The 18,686-nt window shown below is 40.5% G+C and overlaps 1 protein-coding gene across 4 annotated transcripts in view; it reads right to left on the reverse strand.

Annotated features, from left to right (window-relative positions):
- Positions 1–17,606, reverse strand: part of CTNNBL1 (catenin beta like 1) — a 163,252-nt gene extending 145,646 nt beyond the window's left edge. Inside the window, exons 1-2 of one of the 4 annotated variants that reach the window (XM_082430219.1) lie at positions 17,446–17,590; positions 7,773–7,893 (exon numbers count right to left, since the gene is read on the reverse strand). Coding sequence is in view for 2 of the 4 variants with exons in the window: in XM_082430216.1 (XP_082286342.1) it covers positions 17,446–17,475 (30 nt within the window). In the remaining 2 variants the exon portion in view is untranslated. Of the gene's footprint in view, positions 1–7,772; positions 7,915–17,445 lie in introns of those variants that run through there. The other 3 variants (XM_082430216.1, XM_082430218.1, XM_082430217.1) reach the window with 3 other exon arrangements.
- Between the last annotated feature and the right edge of the window lie 1,080 nt (positions 17,607–18,686).

The raw sequence follows: 18,686 nt of genomic DNA on the forward strand, positions 1-18,686 counted from the left end.
ACTAAATCATATGCTAGGTCCTCAAGGGTAGGTGCCCTGAGATCGGACCCTTACTGCTAACACCTCAGCACCCTACAGTGCCCAGCTCATAGCAGGTACTTAACCCACACTGCTAAATCAATGAGAGACAAGGGAAGAGGGCAGCTAACCAATGAACTACCCAGGAACCATCATTCACTATTAGCAAATGTATACAATGTATGCATATTCTCAGAATTTCTTGGATCATTAGATTACTGCAACCAGGCAGAATTCATCTGTTCTATGTGTTCTATCTACATAGTTAATCATTTTATGCCACCCTGGGCTATATAGCTTAGTAAATTGTCTAATGGTGGCACCAAGTGATATTCAGAGGGTAAGAAGAGTAAAACTCAGATTCAGACAAAGTGTATCCATACAATCTCATAATTTACAGATGAATAAACTAAGACTCAAGGATGTGACAAGACTTGAGCCTGAAGCCATAGAGATGGGTCTGGAATCTAACTCTCACTTTTACAGCAGCAGTATACACAACCCCCCAGTCAGCTTTCCTTAGTCACAACTTCAGAAACTATCATCTAAAGGCATAATCTGCATCATCTCTCCCTGCTGCCATCATCGTTCAACCAACACCAAAATCCCTCCTGCCACTTTTCTGCCCATGCCGTTAGCCAGGAAAGCTCTTTTCTGTAGTTGCTTCTTGCCTGTTTGGAAGCTCACTGACCAGAAGCGCTTACTGTTATCTGTCTATATGGAGATTATGGTAAAACTCCCTCCGCCAGATCATCTGGGGAAACCACACTGAGCCCAGGGGTTACCCACCTTGAACACCAGTCCACTTTGAATCTTTAAACATTAAATAACAAATTAATATGGCAAAGCTATTTTAAATTATTTAAACTATTTCCAAAGGCTCAGACACAAGAAATTCACTTTATTATTTAAATATCTAACACAAAGGTTAGATATTTTATAAGTGTATGTCACAGAGGCTGGGGGAGGTGGAGTACACATTCAGCAACCAGGAGACCCACACAATGGCTTTGCAAGTTACATGGCACACCTGTTACATGTAATCGTGATGACAGAGACGTCTCCAGCCAGTGGACTACTGTCTCTAGCAATGCACAATTTCATTAAGACTAAAGTGGGGAAGGAAATCTTTAACTACTCTTTCTATAAGTTGCCTCTAAGGTCATTGCCAATACTCAAAACTGCATTCCTCTTTCAAACAGCAGGAGTGACTGTGGCGGGGAGGCGGGGTGGCGTATACTAGCAAGAAGACAGACAGGAAAGAAAAAAGTGGAGATGTTTTGAGAAAATGGGAAGGGGGGTAATATTCAGAGCGCTGAGACTAAATGAGTGAGAACCAGATCATAAGTGAGAAACGAGTCATGTTAGTTATTTACAAAATCTAGGTCTTTCACAGTTGCTTATTAATTCCTTAAGGGTTCCAACATGGTTTTGATCTCTGGAGCCTAGGACATCAGCTATTACCATTAATTCTTTTAAAGCTTAAAGCTTATCCACATAAGTCTGTTACACAATAGCTGCCACATTTATTTCAAGGAAGACAGAACTCACATGAAACTGTACCCTGAGTATCTTGTTAAAAAGAGTATTTTTCAACATTATGGGTAATACTTTAAAGTCTGAAAATGTAGCACGATTTTACAACACACTTTCCAGCCCTGGAGTGCCGATTTACCTATCTCTCTCAGCTTGAATGAAGTATCTAGTGTTATGGCATCTGTATATGCCTGTTTGATGAGTCCATCAAAAACAATGAAAAGAGATGGCTTCATGTCTGTTTTCTTCTAAGATGCATTTTATTTTCCTCAACCCAAAGCTTTTACTATTTCTAGAAGCTTTACAAACCACCAGAGTTAGCAAAATACCTCTGTTCCCAATAAAGACAAGGATGGTAAACGAATTATTCTTAGAGTCAGAAATATCTCCTCCACCCAGAAAACAGAGGGCACCCTGACCACCTGGCCATGTGGAATATGATCAAAAGGAATTCTTTGGTAGCCTGGTAGCCTCTTGCCCAGCTACGAATTCCCTCTACAAGCTCTATCTCCACCACAACTCTCTCAGTAAGGCTATAAAAATCACTTCAAAGTGAATTCAAATAACTGCTCACCCCAAGAACATTTTAGGGTACTCAATTTCCTAGCAATAGCATCTAATAGATCAGATAAGCCAAAACACACACCTCGCTGGGCGGGAAGAAGCTCTACCAAGGGTTAAGATAATTAAGTAAGTGTCTTATACAGAAACAAATTAAATAAATAGTAGAATAAAATAATTGTTTTGAACCATCTCTTTCCTTTTTAAAGTTTTCTTTTAAGCCTGGTAGGCTTTTGGCATCAAAAAAACTTAAGAATTGACTGCCTTTAAAAAAAATTACCTTAGAACAGTGCAAAGACAACTGTTTTGTTTTTTTTTTTTTTGGCATCATGCAAAGACATCATTACATTTTATAATACCTTTACTTTTTTATAAAGGAAAGCAAAGTGAATTTTCAAAAGCATGTTTCCTCTGTGGGTGAATCTCTAGTTGGTTACAACCAACTCGAGAGAGCCATCAAGGCAAACTACCCATTAGCTGTCAATTTAGAATGACTCTAGAAAGCTAGCCCCAGAGCTCCACCAGTATCTTTTCAACAACCTCTTAATCTTGTTTATAACACCTGTGTTAAAGCAGCCTGACATCAATCCTACTCACTTGTCTCAGACTGAAATTACTTAGAAACTTGAGAATTCAGGTAAACATATTAAATACCAGAGAGTCACTGGCTGAAAACCCTGTACACAAGGGAATTCGGCCACCTCTTTTAAACAAAGCTGCATAAATAAGCCAGGATGGGTCTCAATAGGCAAAGTCAGATATAAATCTTACAAAGAGCGTCTTAGGAGGCACTGAGGTCAGAGAACCGCAGGATTTAAAGAAACCATGAAGAATTCTTCCTACAGCTTCCTCACCAAGCGATTATCCAAGCTTTATAACAATGACCATTAACTGTGTGCTTATTATATACCTGGAACTTGACATTTCATTATCTTTTCAATCCTCACACAACTCTGCCAGGTAGGTAATACCATTCCCTGTTTCTTCAAGTGAGGAAACCAAGGCTCAGGTAGTGGCTTGCTTAGCGAACTGCCTAAGGTCAAAGAGCTAGAAAATAGTGGAGACAGGACTCAAACGGTCAATCTAAGCCCAAAGCTCTTGCTCTTACCAGGACACCATACTACCTACGACCACGTGATTGGGAAATCACCCCACCTTAACTGGTTTCTGGGCTTACTACTAATCTGTTTCCCAAGGCTACTTAAACTTAAGTGTACTTTTAGCAGCTCTACCACTTTCTGTTTTAGAAACCCATGTGTGTCCCAGGCCTGTACAAAACATAATGTACATAGGAAATGATGGTAAAGTAGTCCCATTTATAAGGGAGCAAGGTGCAGGGAGAAGAAAATGGATTTTAGTGGTCAGACACTTAACTTTGTTGTTACTAGTGTGTGACCTTGGTCAAATCACCACACACTGAGATCATCCTTGGAAAAAGCTCTCACAGCGAGGAAGTGCCTAACCCAGAAAAAGTACTTAATAAATGTTTAAGAAAAAAAATCAAACGGAAATGCATGTGCCAGATATAACCAACATGAAATAAAAACTCACCTTGTTAGTTTTATCTTTTGCCTATAAGGTTGGGTAAAGAGAAAACAGCAATTATGGCCCACAGTAGAGTTGGTATAAATCTGGCTAATAAATGATTAATCTCTTGTTTTGGAGTCAAAGACAGCTCTGGTCTTTAAAACAACTCCAGTCAACTCTCGGGTTATTAAAGTACTGGAATCGGACTTTTATCAAGATCATCAACTGCTATTTAAGACAAGTTTCACCCAACCCACTGTCTCCTATGACTAGGGCCACTGTCATTCACAAACACATCTTAATCTCCTCTCTATCAAGATGTAAGAGACAAGAAAGAGAAGACAACTGTGGAGGTGCTAAGAGTTAACATAAAAAGATACCTGGAAGAAACCCAAATTCAGCCACCTAATCACCGATTCACTGCTTCATTCATTCATCCCTCGTTCTTTCCTTTCTTCAGTCAAGAGACATTCATTGAGTATTTACAGCAGGTACTGAGCTGGTCACTGCCCTAGAGGAACTCAAAGGCCAATGGGAAGAAAGATATGTAATCAAGTAATTCCAATACAGAATTGTTGGGAAAGGCAGTCTCATGCACGCAGTATTTCAAACCCCACTCAGTCACATAAAAATGGGCCTTGGGCCTGGAATACTTCCATACAGGAGATAAGGAGCCCATACAGCCTGTGCCTGGCTTATCACTTTGTATAGGAATATCTTTCCCTGTTTCAGGCTCAGCAAGTGTTCCTTTGTTCTGCTTAAGCATGTATGTCAATGGCCCTTAGTCATGCCACTAGCTTTCAGGTCTGGGTCCTGCTGCTGCTGCAAGAAAGAGGGGTGCACATAGGCCAACTGTCCAGCATTGGAAGGGGGAGGGCCCTGCTAGCCACAAGGGACTGACGTACACTACTGGAGCTGATCTTGCTCTGTCTCTTCTTTATGTGAGTAAAGCATTGGTCCATCCAGTGCTTGACTGTGTTGTGTTTTCCTTGGCAACTCCAATACCAAGATGCAACGGACAGTGTTTGAAGTGCTCCCCTGGGATCGGTAACTGATGCATGGTGTTCTGCTTCCCTGGATTTGATAACCAAGGCATGGTGTTCTACTGGACAAGAATGATATATATGGTAGACTGGAGGCAAGTACAAGGTAGGGTGATGGTAGCATTCTGCTGCATTCTACTCTCTAGTGTGTTTCTTTTTTTAAGCTACCTTCATCCACTGGAGCCCTCTATTAGGAAAAAGATTTTACCACCTACTTCTTGGGTGTCTTTGGGCAAGTCACTAAACCTCTGTGAACTAACTTTCCTCACCTATACAATGGGAATAAGAATACTGACTTCCCAGGGTTGCCTTTAGGGTGAGACAGAATAACATATCAAATCAAATAGCACAATGTCTGGCTCTCAGTAGGCCTCAATAAATGGTAGTTCCCAGCCTTCTATTTTGTTCTTTTGGCTTGGTGACATAGGGAGGAGAAAACACATATTCTTTTATCTCATTAAAAGTATGACAATTCCTACAAGCTCCTCTATGAGGTGTTTTTCATTCACTGCAAATCAGGAACATACTAAACCTATAAGTAACCCCTTCTCCCACAAACACAAAGATAATCTGTCAATTGAAGGCATATCTGCCATTAATGCAGAGGCAATACTTCAAGCCCAGCTGCACACCTACCTCCTGATATTATCCTGTTAGGCTTGGTGTCATGCTCCTGAAAAAAGCTATACTCACTGCACTCAGCAATCAAAGTGCCTCTGCCTCACACAAGATGAACCATGGCTAAAAATTGCTTTTTTTAATTAAAATAAGACTTCCTCAACCTCTTGCCAACAGCACAACTAGAATGTGGAGCCCAATATCAGACTGTCAACCAGTCTCCATCTTGCTCTAATGGTGGTCTGAAGCACACAGAAAAGGTAGAGGGAAAATTACTAATTTAAACAAAATGTTTAATCCTCTAATTATGGGACAGGCTCCAGGAATATGGAAAGTGATTTGCAATCTTCATTATGGAATCCCCACCAACCACTAGCACAAGTCATGTCAGCCAGAAGGCAAATGCCATCTCTTTTTCCCCCACTGGGCCTTCTGTGTCCTTATAAGTTCTGTGGGGATGGAAGAAGAAATCTTTGGAAAAAGAAAAAAATGAGGTACAAGAATCAGAATTTCTGTCTCCCCAAGTTCACTATGCTGAATGAGGTGTAAGGATCCCCCAGTGAGAAGCCAGGGAGATAATATTCAGTGACTACATTGGCAGGCTAAGCAGACTGAGGGCCTTTGAAACTCTCAAGTCTTGTAAAAACTGCCCAACTCAAGTGGTGCTTAAGTAATTCTTTTTATTTGCTGAGAAGTCCTGTCATCCTCCTGTCATCAGTGGTAAGAGATGCACAGTAAATTAGGTGGTGCCCACCAATGGCACCTCTGGTCAGAAGGAAATCTGTTCCTCTGCTTGTACCATTGCTAATTTGTGTTAATCTCTGCCCGTTCGGATCTCTACGTGCTAACTTAGGAAAAAAAGTCCCTACCAACTAACTCTGACAAGTCTGATGGCAGAACTCCCACTGGAGAATCAGCAGACAGAAAAGGCAGGCAATTATTCCCCTTCATTAGAGAGAGTTCTTTTTAATTTTGAAAACAAAAAGTAGCCATTCACAGGCACTGCTCACTGCAGTCACTTATACAACTGGCAGAAACTGAAATTTCCCCCAAGCCAACTGAAAAAGATGTCCTGGAAGTAACCAGAAATGACTGTGCCCCTTTAATTACCCACTGTAATGTAAAACCAGACATAGAGAGGATGGCCACGGCAGATCTGGGCAAAACAGTGGTGATATTTAATCATCAGTCCAGACCATCTGCAACTGTTTTGCAGAAGCACATAAAGTTTATGGATTCCAAAGCTTCCTACAAGTTACCAGGTGCTGAGGGTCAGCTGTATTGTCCTCAGGTCCACCAGAGGCTGCTTTCTTCATTCTCTCCAGGCCAGGGTGCTCAACAAAAGGCACCAAGCCCACATTCTCTGTGCCAAGCCTGGCACTAGGAGAGTGTTGCTTCTTGATTAAGCCAGAACCCAGATTAAATGTTTAGAACTGGGAGATTCTGAAAACAACCTAGGCGGGAAAGCAATTATTCTAGGGAGAGCACAGCTTCAGCTGCGGCCCTCCGCAGCACAAAGGTGAATTCTATCCCCTTTGAACGACTAAGCTGGCCAGATTGCTCTCCTACAATCTATTCTCCATTCCGCAGAGGCAGTGATCTTTTAAAACTTAACCAAACTGTGTCAGTCCACAGCTTAAAACCCCTCATGGTTTCCCAATGTACCAACAATAACATCTAAACATTTTAGGGCTTCCCATCCTCCCCACAGCAGACCTCTCCGTCCTTATCTCTGTCCCTGCCTCACTCATCATGCTCTAGGCCATACTGCCTCAAACATGACAAGCTTCCTCCCACCTTAGGACTTTTGCAGTGGTTTTCCCCTTGGTTTATGTTGCTATTCCCACAGCTCTTCATGGCTGGATCCTTCTCATTATTCATTCTCAGCTTACATGTTACCTCCTCAGAGAGGCCTTCTGGAACCTTCTGATGATCCCCAATCATTCAATTACATCAGCCCATTTTTCCCTTCATATCTCTATTTAAAATATCTTGTTTTTGTTTCTCTAGTACTATTTGTTTGCATGTTTAGGTGTTCTTATTTATTTGTATTTGTTTTTCTTGTATATTTTCTGTCTTGCCTCCCTGGGTATAAGTTCTATAAAGACAAGGGACAGCAACTGTCTTGTGTATCACTCTATTCCTGATGCCTAGTATAACATAATTTAAAAATGAAAGGCTCGATATGGATTACTAATCTCAATGAAGTTTACTAGCCCTTGGAAATCTGGATTGGCTCACAGCCTGATGGTGAGCATGTGTCATAATGCCCTAGAAACATACAAAACACCAGCAGAGAACTGATGTACTATTAATGGTTAAGTCTATTAAAGATTCCAAAAGTAATTTTAAATTTAGTTGCTCTTAACTGGAGGGGGGGGTCAAATAAAAATGTAATTAATCCTCAATTTTATGTACTAACAGAATAAGCACATGAATAATGCCAAAGTGTTCAATAATTGATCATACCTGCCTTTGGAATATAGTCAGACACAGTCAGAGAGAAGCATCATAATACTCTGTGCTTGACTTCAAATCCTTCTCAGTTCAGTCACTGACTTTGGACACTGCTGGGTAGTTGAAGGGAAGTCTAAGGAGCCAAAGTAGACAATCTGCTTACAGGAAACTGATAATCTAAAATGAGTTAAGAGATGAAAATGCACTGTGGTAGTCTCACTAGATCTTTCACTGAACTCAGGATGAAGGTAATCTAGTTTCTGTTTACCAACCACAATGGAGCTGGGGTTCCAAAGTTTAGGCCAACACACTTTCAGATCACTCACTCCTGGAACTCTGTGGAAAAGAAAATGTTCTTGAACTATTCAGCTGAAATACTAGAATCAAATGGCCGGCCTTGGAGAAGGTAAGAGTACTCCTGCTATACTTTCTCCTAATTCCATTTTCCCTACAGCTATACAAGACTCAGACCAAAACCAGTCACTTCCCTCAGGAACATTAAGGGAAAAAAAGAAAAAGAAAGGAGTAATTTGTAAATGAGATTCCTGGCACTAGAAAAGAGGAAAACTGAGATATCTTAGTAATATTAAAGCGACCCGGGGAAAAGAATTACTGTGTTGATGACATAATCCTTGATATTAATGACTGCTAACTGTGGTAGAATAGGGTTACACTTTAATCTATTGAGAACAGTTCTATACTGTGGAATGTGTGCGTGACAAACTGTTCTCATTTCCTTTTATAGCATTCTAAACCTTAATCTCCAAGACACCAGTGACCTCGGGAATACTAAGGCAGCTTTGCGAAATTTGAGAAAAACATTTTCTTTTGCTATACCATATGTGTTGTTTATAATTATATCAATAATAAAAATTAACAGCTAGCATGTACTGGGCACTTACCATGTGTCAGGCACTATACTACATAGCGCTACCCACACTGTCTCATTTAATCCTGTTATCTTTAAAAAAAGGATGGTAAAGTGGAGATTTTTTTAAAAGATGGTGGGGCAGAGACAGACCCTATTATATAATCCGCATTTTAAAGATGAAGACCTGAGGCTTACAGAGGTTAATTAAGTGACCCAAGGTCACATAGCTACCAAGTAGCAGAGGTGGGATTCAAACACAGGCAGCAGTCTGCCTGACCCAGAGTTATTGTTCATCCACTACACTAAACATTAAAAGACGTCTAAAATGGGCACACTCAGAAGGGCATGTATTTTGAATTATTTTCTCCAACAGTGCTGAAAAGCTATCTTGAACCATCCACATTCTCCAATGTAGTCATTTATACATGTGAAAACTTCTCTATTGGGGTCTTATAAATGCACCACCCCCAATTTAAACAGTGACACCTAGTGAGAGACTGCAGAAAGGTATGGCTGTCTTCCTCAAATTCACCTCCAAAATTAGGCATCTCAATAAGACCTATCTCCAAGGAAGCTGAAATAGGTAGGACTGGAGTCTATGACCAGAGAAGGGTGTTCTGTTGGCACACAGAGGAAATAAACCCACATTCATCGTGCCAATATGAGATCCACAAAGAAAAAAATGAAGACAAACTAGAAGGCTAATTATTTGACAAAGTCCCAGGAGTCTAAACTAAGATGGTGGCAACTGAAATAGAAAAGAAGGGATAGGGAAAAGGCTCCTGAAGAAGCAACAACTCCCCTGCAAAGCCTTTCCAAGTTCCCAGCGGCAGGGCTGCTCCTGCCTCTATGCCACCACATCTTATTCATGCAATGGCACTGTGTACTACATTATCAATTCTCAAATCTGTGGGATGCTCCCCCTTAGACTGTAAGCTCCATGAGAGCAAGAACTGTGACTTATGCATTTTCAGATCCTAACACCCTCTTGACTCCTGAGAAAAGAGCTAGCCCTCTGCTCAAGAGTTTGTATTTTCCATGAGGAAAAGAACCTTGCCTTTCATCTTTAAGCCCCTTCATCTTTGAGAACTAGCTCCAGGGCTTTTTTCAAGTCTGCTGGACAGCTACACCCTTGACTAAAAGGCAGAATTGGGGGTAGGTGATAAGGGGGCGGGAGGAGAGATGCAGAGAATTATGTGATACCAGAGCATATGGTCAGAATGTTCAGTAGTCACATGAAACCTAAATCAGGACTAGTGAGCTAAGAGTTTACATAAAGATGCTGAAAGACAAAAGAATGGATGATTCCTCTAAGATGAGGAACCAGGTTATAGAATAAAATTCTAGTGAAGAGGCTCTAAACAAACACATGAAAGGATGCTCAACATCACTAATCATTAGAGAAATGCAAATCAAAACTACAATGAGGTATCACCTCACACCAGGCAGAACGGCCATCATCAAAAAATATACAAACAATAAATGCTGGAGAGGGTGTGGAGAAAAGGGAACCCTCTTGCACTGTTGGTGGGAATGTAAGTTGATACAGCCACTATGGAGAACAGTATGGAGGTTCCTTAAAAAACTAAAAATAGAACTACCATATGACCCAGCAATCCCACTACTGAGCATATACCCTGAGAAAAACATAATTCAAAAAGAGTCATGTACCACCATGTTCATTGCAGTTCTATTTACAATAGTCAAGACATGGAAGCAACCTAAGTGTCCATCGACAGATGAATGGATAAAGAAAATGTGGCACATATATACAATGGAATATTACTCAGCCATTAAAAGAAATGAAACTGAGTTATTTGTAGTGAGGTGGATGGACCTAGAGTCTGTCATATACACTGAAGTAAGTCAGAAAGAGAAAAACAAATACCATATGCTAACACATATATATGGAATCTTAAAAAAAAAATGGTTCTGAAGAACCTAGGGGCAGGACAGGAATAAAGACGCAGTCGTAGAGAATGGATTTGAGGACACAGGGAGGGGGAAGGGTAAGCTGGGACGAAGTGAGAGAGTGGCATGGACATATATACACTACCAAATGTAAAACAGATAGATAGTGGAAAGCAGCTGCATAGCACAGGGAGATCAGCTCGGTGCTTTGTGACCACCTAGAGAGGTGGGATAGGGAGGATGGGAGGGAGACTCAAGAGGAGGAGATATGGGGATATATGTATTTGTATAGCTGATTCACTTTGTTATAAAGCAGAAACTAACACACCATTGTAAAGCCATTATACTCCAAGAAAGATGTTAAAAAAAAAATGAGGCTCTAGAGGTTATCACACTAAGTGAAGTAAATCAAAGACAATACCATATGATATCACTTATATGTAGAATATAAAATATGATACAAATGGACTTATCTACAAAACAGACTCACAGACATAGAAAACAAATTTATGGTTACCAAAGGGGAAAGGGGGTGGGGAAGGGGTAAATTAGAAGTTTGGGATTAGCAGATACAAACTACTATATATAAAATAGATACACAACAAGGTCCTCTGTACAGCACAGAGAAGGACAATTCAGTAACTGAAGTAATGGATTTGAATCAAACTTTCTTGAAGTCTAACATGAAAGCAAAGAGATACAAGCCAGCAAGCAGACAAGATATTAGAACAAAAGCTTTCCAAAAGAGCATATTTGAAGGCACATACTGGTTCATTCACTCAGTCATTAAACAATCATTTATTAGGCATCAACTAGCAGAGAGACACTCTCTAGGTGCTGGTCCCTGCCTCTCAGTTCACTGCCTAGGGTGCAAGGGGGCACATAAATACAATGTATTTTGCGAGTATGAAAAGAACTCATCATGGGAAAAAGAGAAGATAAGGTTACAAAGGGAGGAAGTGAACTTAAGAAAAAACGTCACTCAGAAGATGAAACAGAAAACACCCTGAAGTGGGAATATCAATAAGAATAGCAATTTATTTGTTACTTATAGTCCCACTAACAATAAGTAACTTCAAAAAGCACTAGTCTAAACTGTCATGCAAAAAGAGCTTATTTCATAATGCTGTAAAGTGACATGATTATGACAATATTTTCAGAGTTAGAGGTAAAACGGGGCTACCAAAGAATGAAAGATATATTTGAGCACAAGTGTCCAGGCTTCCAATAATGTTTCTTATACACACACCATCAACAAAAAAACAGAACAGAAAAGCTCGGTTATAAGCTACAACACAACCCTAAGAAATAAAAGCAGATAATAAGAAGTACAAGCAATAAACACATGCAAGGCAAAAATGCTTATTAAAGCAAATGAACTAACACTTTATATACCTACTATATTAATGAGAAAAAAATAAATTATGACAACTAGTAGTATCGAGATTGCAGTAAAATTGGAACACATACTACCGTTAGCACTGTAAACTGCTAAAGGATTACTTCCACATGAGCACTGTGTATTGCTTGACATACCTGCAGCTGAGGCAACCTCATCATCTCCTGCCACTCCCCTCCATTCACTCAATGCTCTGAACATTTCACTCCCATGCTTTTGCTGTCACTAATCCTAGTCAAGAATGACTCTCCTCAGCCTCCTTCAGTACCCACAGAATTTCTATTCATTCATCAGGGCTGAGATTCCAATGTCATCTCCTTTTCCTCAATGACCAAACCAAATCCATTCCCAGCAATACATCCCCTCTCCAGGCACATCCAATTGTTCCTTCCATTGTGCTCCCATAATACTTTATTCATACAGTTAGTTGTTGAAAGGTCTGTCTCGCTCCTTAACTATGAATTCTTTAAGGTCCAAGACCATATCTTAATAATTTTAGCCCATGCAATACTTCGCACAGGAGATGATGGCACATGATAATTACTAACGACAGATGTGAGGGGAAAAATGCCACATGAATAAAGAAGTTCACTGCAATATTACCTCCAAGAACAAAACCTGGAAACCACCTAAGTACTTGATTATAGAGGAGCAATTTAGGGAAAAATGGTTGGTCTATCACTTGAGCAAAAAGTATGTAAACATTAAAAACAACATGAAGACTATGTAGAAACACAAAATATTTCTGGCAATGTTAAATTAAAGCACAGAACACAAAACCGTATATATACAATGGTTATAGCCATGCAAAATACATAAGGACTGTGGGAATATAAAAATATTTTATTGGATTAGGGTAGTAGTTTCCCTTTTCTTGAATACTTTAATACTATTCCTTGCAGATTATTGTCAGTAAAATTTTTTACTTCAAAAGAAAGAAATAAGAAGGGAAAAGGAGAAAGATTATAGATTCCAATAAACCCCTGCAATCCAAGGAAATGCTATATTACTGACTGATAGGTGACAAGAGGAGTGGGTGTCTGCAATATTGCCAAAACCAAGGGTCCCTGACCCCAATCTGCCTCAAAGAGAATACTTCTCATGTCACAAAATAAGTCATTCCCAATGAGCCAAACTGCACTAAATGTGAATTCTTTATTGCAAAACTTCAAAGGCAAGAACTTTTTCCAGACATCTGTGGAATCAGTATTAATGAGAATGCCCTGGAGTTCATATACGTGCCTATGCAGCAGAAACTTCTCAGCCAAGGAACTGCTGGGCACACTTCTTGATGAGATGTCTAAGCCTGAAGGCATCAAAAAAGTACATTTCCATATTGGGAACATAACTGGTTTCCTCTTTAAGACTTTTTCCACCACCACCTGTCCACATTGTAATTCTCCAGTCCTTTCAAATGAATAGTTAACATATGTCAAGGATATAAGGCATATACTGAGGCACTTGCTGCCTAACTCTATTAATAGAAGAACCAATCTCAGCAGAAAATTGGAATCTTCCCACCAAGTTGCCCCAAAAGTGAAATTTAGTAGGCATCCAAAAAAACGTCAAATACTTTTAATAAACATTTTTGGCATTACATATTTTCTTTATTTACCTTAGTCTCTGAATTTTAGGAAAAGAAAGAACCAGAAGTCATATAGCTCAATCTCCTCATTTTACAGTGATTAAAAAAATGATGTACAGAGAAGGGAAGTGACTTATCCTGAATCACCCAGATAAGTAATGATAAAGGTAGGATTAAAACTCAAATCTCCCAGATTTTCAGCCCCAATTCATTCTTCTACATCAAGCTTTTCTTATCCCTTGAAATCTCTGGAGCTCTTCGCCTAAATAATCAGTATCACAGAATTTTAAAGCTAGAAGGACCTCAGAGAAACTTACCCAATCTCCTCCTTAGGGATATAAGGAAAATGAGGCCCAGAAAGATTAAGTGATTTGCTCTCAATATCTGAGATGGCAGGGGTAAAGTATAACTTAAGCTCAAAATACTGCGAACTAATGGCCATGAGAAGGGAGGTGAATGTCTCAGAGAAGATTTTAAGAGGAATGTAGACCAGGGGTGGGTCTCAAAGTGTGGTCCCTGGACCAGCAGCTTAAGCATTACCTGGAATCTTGTAAGAAATGCAAATTCTAAGGTCCCAAGGGAGACTTACTGAATCAAACTCTGGGGGTGGGGATGTTCAAATCAGACCACTTTGTCCCTGAGAAATGAACTTTAGTGGTCATATTGAGTCTAATTTGTAAATGACAAGTATAATCAAAAGCACTTAAGATTTATGCATTCTTCTATACATGTACCATACTTCAACTTTAAAAGTTTTTAAAATTGGAAAACTAGATTTGGGTATTCGGTTGGTTCCAGTTCTGGCTCTGCTCCTTACTGGCTGTTTGATCTTGGGCCGGTAACTGACCTCTCTAGCTTGAGTTTCCTTTTATAAAATAGGCATGCCACCTACCTCAAAGGGCATGCTGAGAATTAATGTAAGAACATATCTGAAAGCACTTTAGTTCAGCACAGCACAGTGGTTAGGAACTCCAACTCTGAGGCAGGCACTTTTTTGTACCTCAGTTCCCCCATCTGTACAACAGGGATTTAAAACAGTACCTTCTTCATAGGGTTGTTATAAGGATTTAGAGAAATGATGCAGGCATGCAATACATCTTTCATGTCTATAAGAAGTTAGTTTTCAAAGAGCTTTTGCATCCATTAACTCAGGTAATCCTCATGACTTTCCACAAGAGGATGGGAGCATTTATTATGGACTAGATTCTAGACTGTACCATCTTTTAGGAACAGGAAAAGTGGACACTGATCTTACAGAAAGAAAAGTGCATGAGTAGTGCACGTGGGGAATGAACAGAGCTGGAAATAAGATCAGGATTCCGGTTTCAACTCTTGTCACTACTTTGGCCCACAACCTCAGGGAAGTCCCTTACCAAAATGGAGTTCACTTTTCATTTATAAATATGTGGGCTGAATGAGGTTATCTATAAGATTTCTCAAAATAAAATTCAAATTCCGTATCATGGCCCACAGGAAGGCCTACATAGACTGTCATCTGCCTACATCTCCAACCTTATCACTTATCATTCCCCTGCTCATTCACCAAGTTCCAGCTACATCAGTCCTCTTCCTGATCCTCTGACAGGCTGCACCAGCTTCTATTTTAATACCTCACAGCCTATGTACTTGCTATTCATTCCCTCTGCCTTGATTATTCTGTGTTTTTCATGATTGGTTTCTTCTCAACCATCGGTCCTTTAATGTCCATTCCTCAAAGTCCTTCCTAGACCATATTATCTAAAATAATAGGTCCTGTCTCTTGCTCCCAGTGGTTATTTTCTTTAGCAGCTCTGTCCAATAAAAATATATTGAGAGCCACAAATAAGCCACATATGTAACTTTAAATTTTCTAGTAGCCACATTTTAAAAGTTTTTAAGAAGATGATATTAATTTTAATAATTTTCTTTAAGCCAACATATCCTAAATATTATCATTTCAGCATGGAATCAATATAAAAGTTAATATATTTTACAGTCACTTTTTTCATACTAAATCTTGAAAATCCAGTGTGTATTTTACAGGTGTAGCAGATCTCAATTCTAACTAGCCACATTTCAAGCGTTCAAGAGTAACATGTGACCAGTGGCTACCACACCAAACAGCACAGCTCTGTAGTATACCCTGTGTATCCTTCAAAGCACTTATCACGATCTGAATTTCTCATTTGTTTACTTTCTTATCTTGTTACTTCCCCACCAGATTATAAGCTCCACAAAAGCAAGAACCTTGTCTGTTTTGTTCAATGTTGTATGCTCAGTAGATGCAGTACATATTCAATAGATATTTGTTGAGCAAATGAATGAATCTCTTCTAGCTTTAATATTCTATGAGTCAATGGGCTCATATGTAGGCCAAACAGGCATATAAACACTCATTCAACAACGCTCCTATTTCCTTTCTTCTTTCACATCCTATTACTGTCTTAAAAAGGAAATCACCTGGCTATATACCTCCCATTGCTTACAAGTTCCTTCCCATGATGTCTAGTTTCCAAGGTCAGTTCTATGTATACCGGCTGAGGGAACTGCATGAATATAATTGCTAACGTTTTTCAAACATTTACTCTTTGACAAGCATTGGGCTAAACACTTTACATTTCACAGCAGCTTCGAAACAGACTTATATGATAGCTACTTTCATTCCCCCCATTTACAAGATGAGGAAACTGAGGCATAGAGAGGGTAAGTATTCTGCTCAAGGTTACAGCAGCCAGTTGGCAGCAAAACAGAGATTCCAAGCCATAGGGCTTCAGACTCATGGCTCTTAATCCCCTATTCTCTACTGCAGAGCTGTCCAATGGAAATGTAAGGCCTGCTATACATGTAATTGTAGTAGTGACACAAAAAGGCCACTAGCTACATTAAAAAGTCAACAGAAATAGGTAAAACTTATTTTGAATATATTTTATTTCACCCATTACCCATATATGATTAATATATGGGTAATGGGTGAAATATATGATTAATCAGTATGATCAATAATCAAAGTAATCAACATGATCATGTAATCAATATAAAAATTTTACTTTTTTAATACTGATTCTTCAAATTCCAGTGTGATTTGACACTTAGAGTACTTCTCAATTCAGACTAGTCCCATTTCAAGTGTTCGATAGCCATATGTGGCTAGTGGCTACCATACTGGACATTTAGGAAGTCAAAAGTGGGGGAAAAACGTTGAGCTGGGAGCCAAAAGATCTCATCTCTAATCCCAGCTCTTACTTGTTGAGTGACTTTGGACAAGTCCTTTCTACGCTCTGGGCCACTGTTTCCCCACAAGTACTCCGAGCAAGTGGGACAAGAAGAAGATTCCGAGGTACCCATCCCATGCTGGAATGTCAAACATCTGTCAACAACTGCAATTAACATGGGTCCAGCTTTCTACACTTTAAAATCAGCTTTCACATCCATTGGTTGATACAGTCCTGAAACAAACCTAATAGATAGCTATTACTGTCTCCACTTTACACATACAAAAGCTAGGCTCGAAGAGGGCGACAGGACTTGTCCCAAAGCCACAGAGCCGGTCCGTAGAGAAGCTGGGGCTCAAATGCAAGAAGGGCCAGTGCTCTCCCACCACGACCACCAACTCAATGACTGGAGAAGAGAGTTTAAGGGGGATGGTTGTGAAGATAGTCTGGGGCCTTCAGAATAGTTGAAGGGAGCCAGGCCCCAGGGCAGGGTGAGAAGGAGCCCAGCCTGAAGTTGAGAAGAAGGGGCCCGGGCCTTGGGAAGGAATAAACTGAAAGAGCCCAGGATAAATTCGAGGGAGTTACGTGAAATAAGATGCTAAGACCCGGGTGACAGGAGACGTGAGGGGACCCGGGGCTGAGGTGGGAGAAAGTGAGAAGGGACTCTGGTCCTGCGACTCCTGCCCGGGTGAGAGGACGGTCCCCCCAGCCCTCCTCGTCCCTCATACCTGGTAGCTCAGAAGTTCGCCAACGTCCATGGTTCCAGGTTCAGTCAACACCGGCTACTCTGACTCACTCCACTCACGACCAAACCGCGGTCCCTACATAGGCGGCTCCAGCCACACTGCTGTAAAGCGCCTTGAGCAGGGGCCGCAGAGCCAATGAGGTAAAAGTGCGCGCGTCGCGCGAGCCGGCTACACTGCGGTAAAAGTGTGGCTTTACGGCCGCACTACCGTAAAGCGCGCTGCATTTGACAGTACTACTGCCTCCCGGAGCCTGAAGGGGGCGGGGAATGGGGGCGGAGACTTGATGGAGGGCGGTGCGGTGAGAGAAAAGACGAAAGGAACCAAGGTTTATCACGCGCCTCTGGCGTGCAGGGTATTTCCCTTGCGCTCTCACAATCCATTCAGTGACCTAGGCAATTTTATCCCTCATTTTATCCTCAATTCGCAGATAAGGAAACTGAGGCATTGAACTGCACTGTCCAATACTATACCCTCTAACCACATGTGGCTACTGAGGGCTTGAAATATGGCTAGTCTGAATTAAAATGTGCTATAATTGTAAATAAAATACCCATCGGATTTCTAAGACTTCTATTGATTACATGTTGAAATAATATTTGGGGTATATTGGGTCAAATAAAATATAAAATTAATTTCACCCATTTCTTTTTACTTTTTTAAATGTGGGTAGTAGAAAATGTAAATTACACGTGTAGCTCCCCTTGTAGCTTCCATTGTATTTCTGTTGGACGGTGCTGGCTCAGGAAGTGTGTTGTCCAAGTCCATAACTATTACTGCCTTCAAAACTGTTGGTGATCACCCTTCCCTGTCTGGACTTCTGTTTATTCATCTGTGCAAAGGCCAGAAACTGGATGATCTTGTTTCTACCCAAGAGATGTAAAAAGGTTTTCTGTAGGAGAAAGTTGCCCATCATTGGAAGAGAACCATTCAAAGAGTGCATCTGAGCTCCTGGGATTTAAATAAGGCTCTGTCTTCAACGGGGGCTAAGCCTCTGCCTTAGTCCCCTTGGCCATTAGCCCCCTGTTTTACACGTTCATGGTATTTGTCTTAGTCCGTTCAGGCTGCTATGAAAAATATACACTGGCTGGCTTATAAACAACAGAAATTTATTTCTCACAGCTCTAGAGGCTGAGAAGTCCTAGATCAAGGCGCTGGCAGGTTCCTTGTCTGGTGAGGGCCTGCTTTACTGTTCACAGACAATGCCTTCTCACTGTGTCCTCATA

Source organism: Balaenoptera physalus (genome assembly GCF_965194825.1).
Source record: "Balaenoptera physalus genome assembly, chromosome: 16".
NCBI lineage: Eukaryota > Metazoa > Chordata > Mammalia > Artiodactyla > Balaenopteridae > Balaenoptera > Balaenoptera physalus.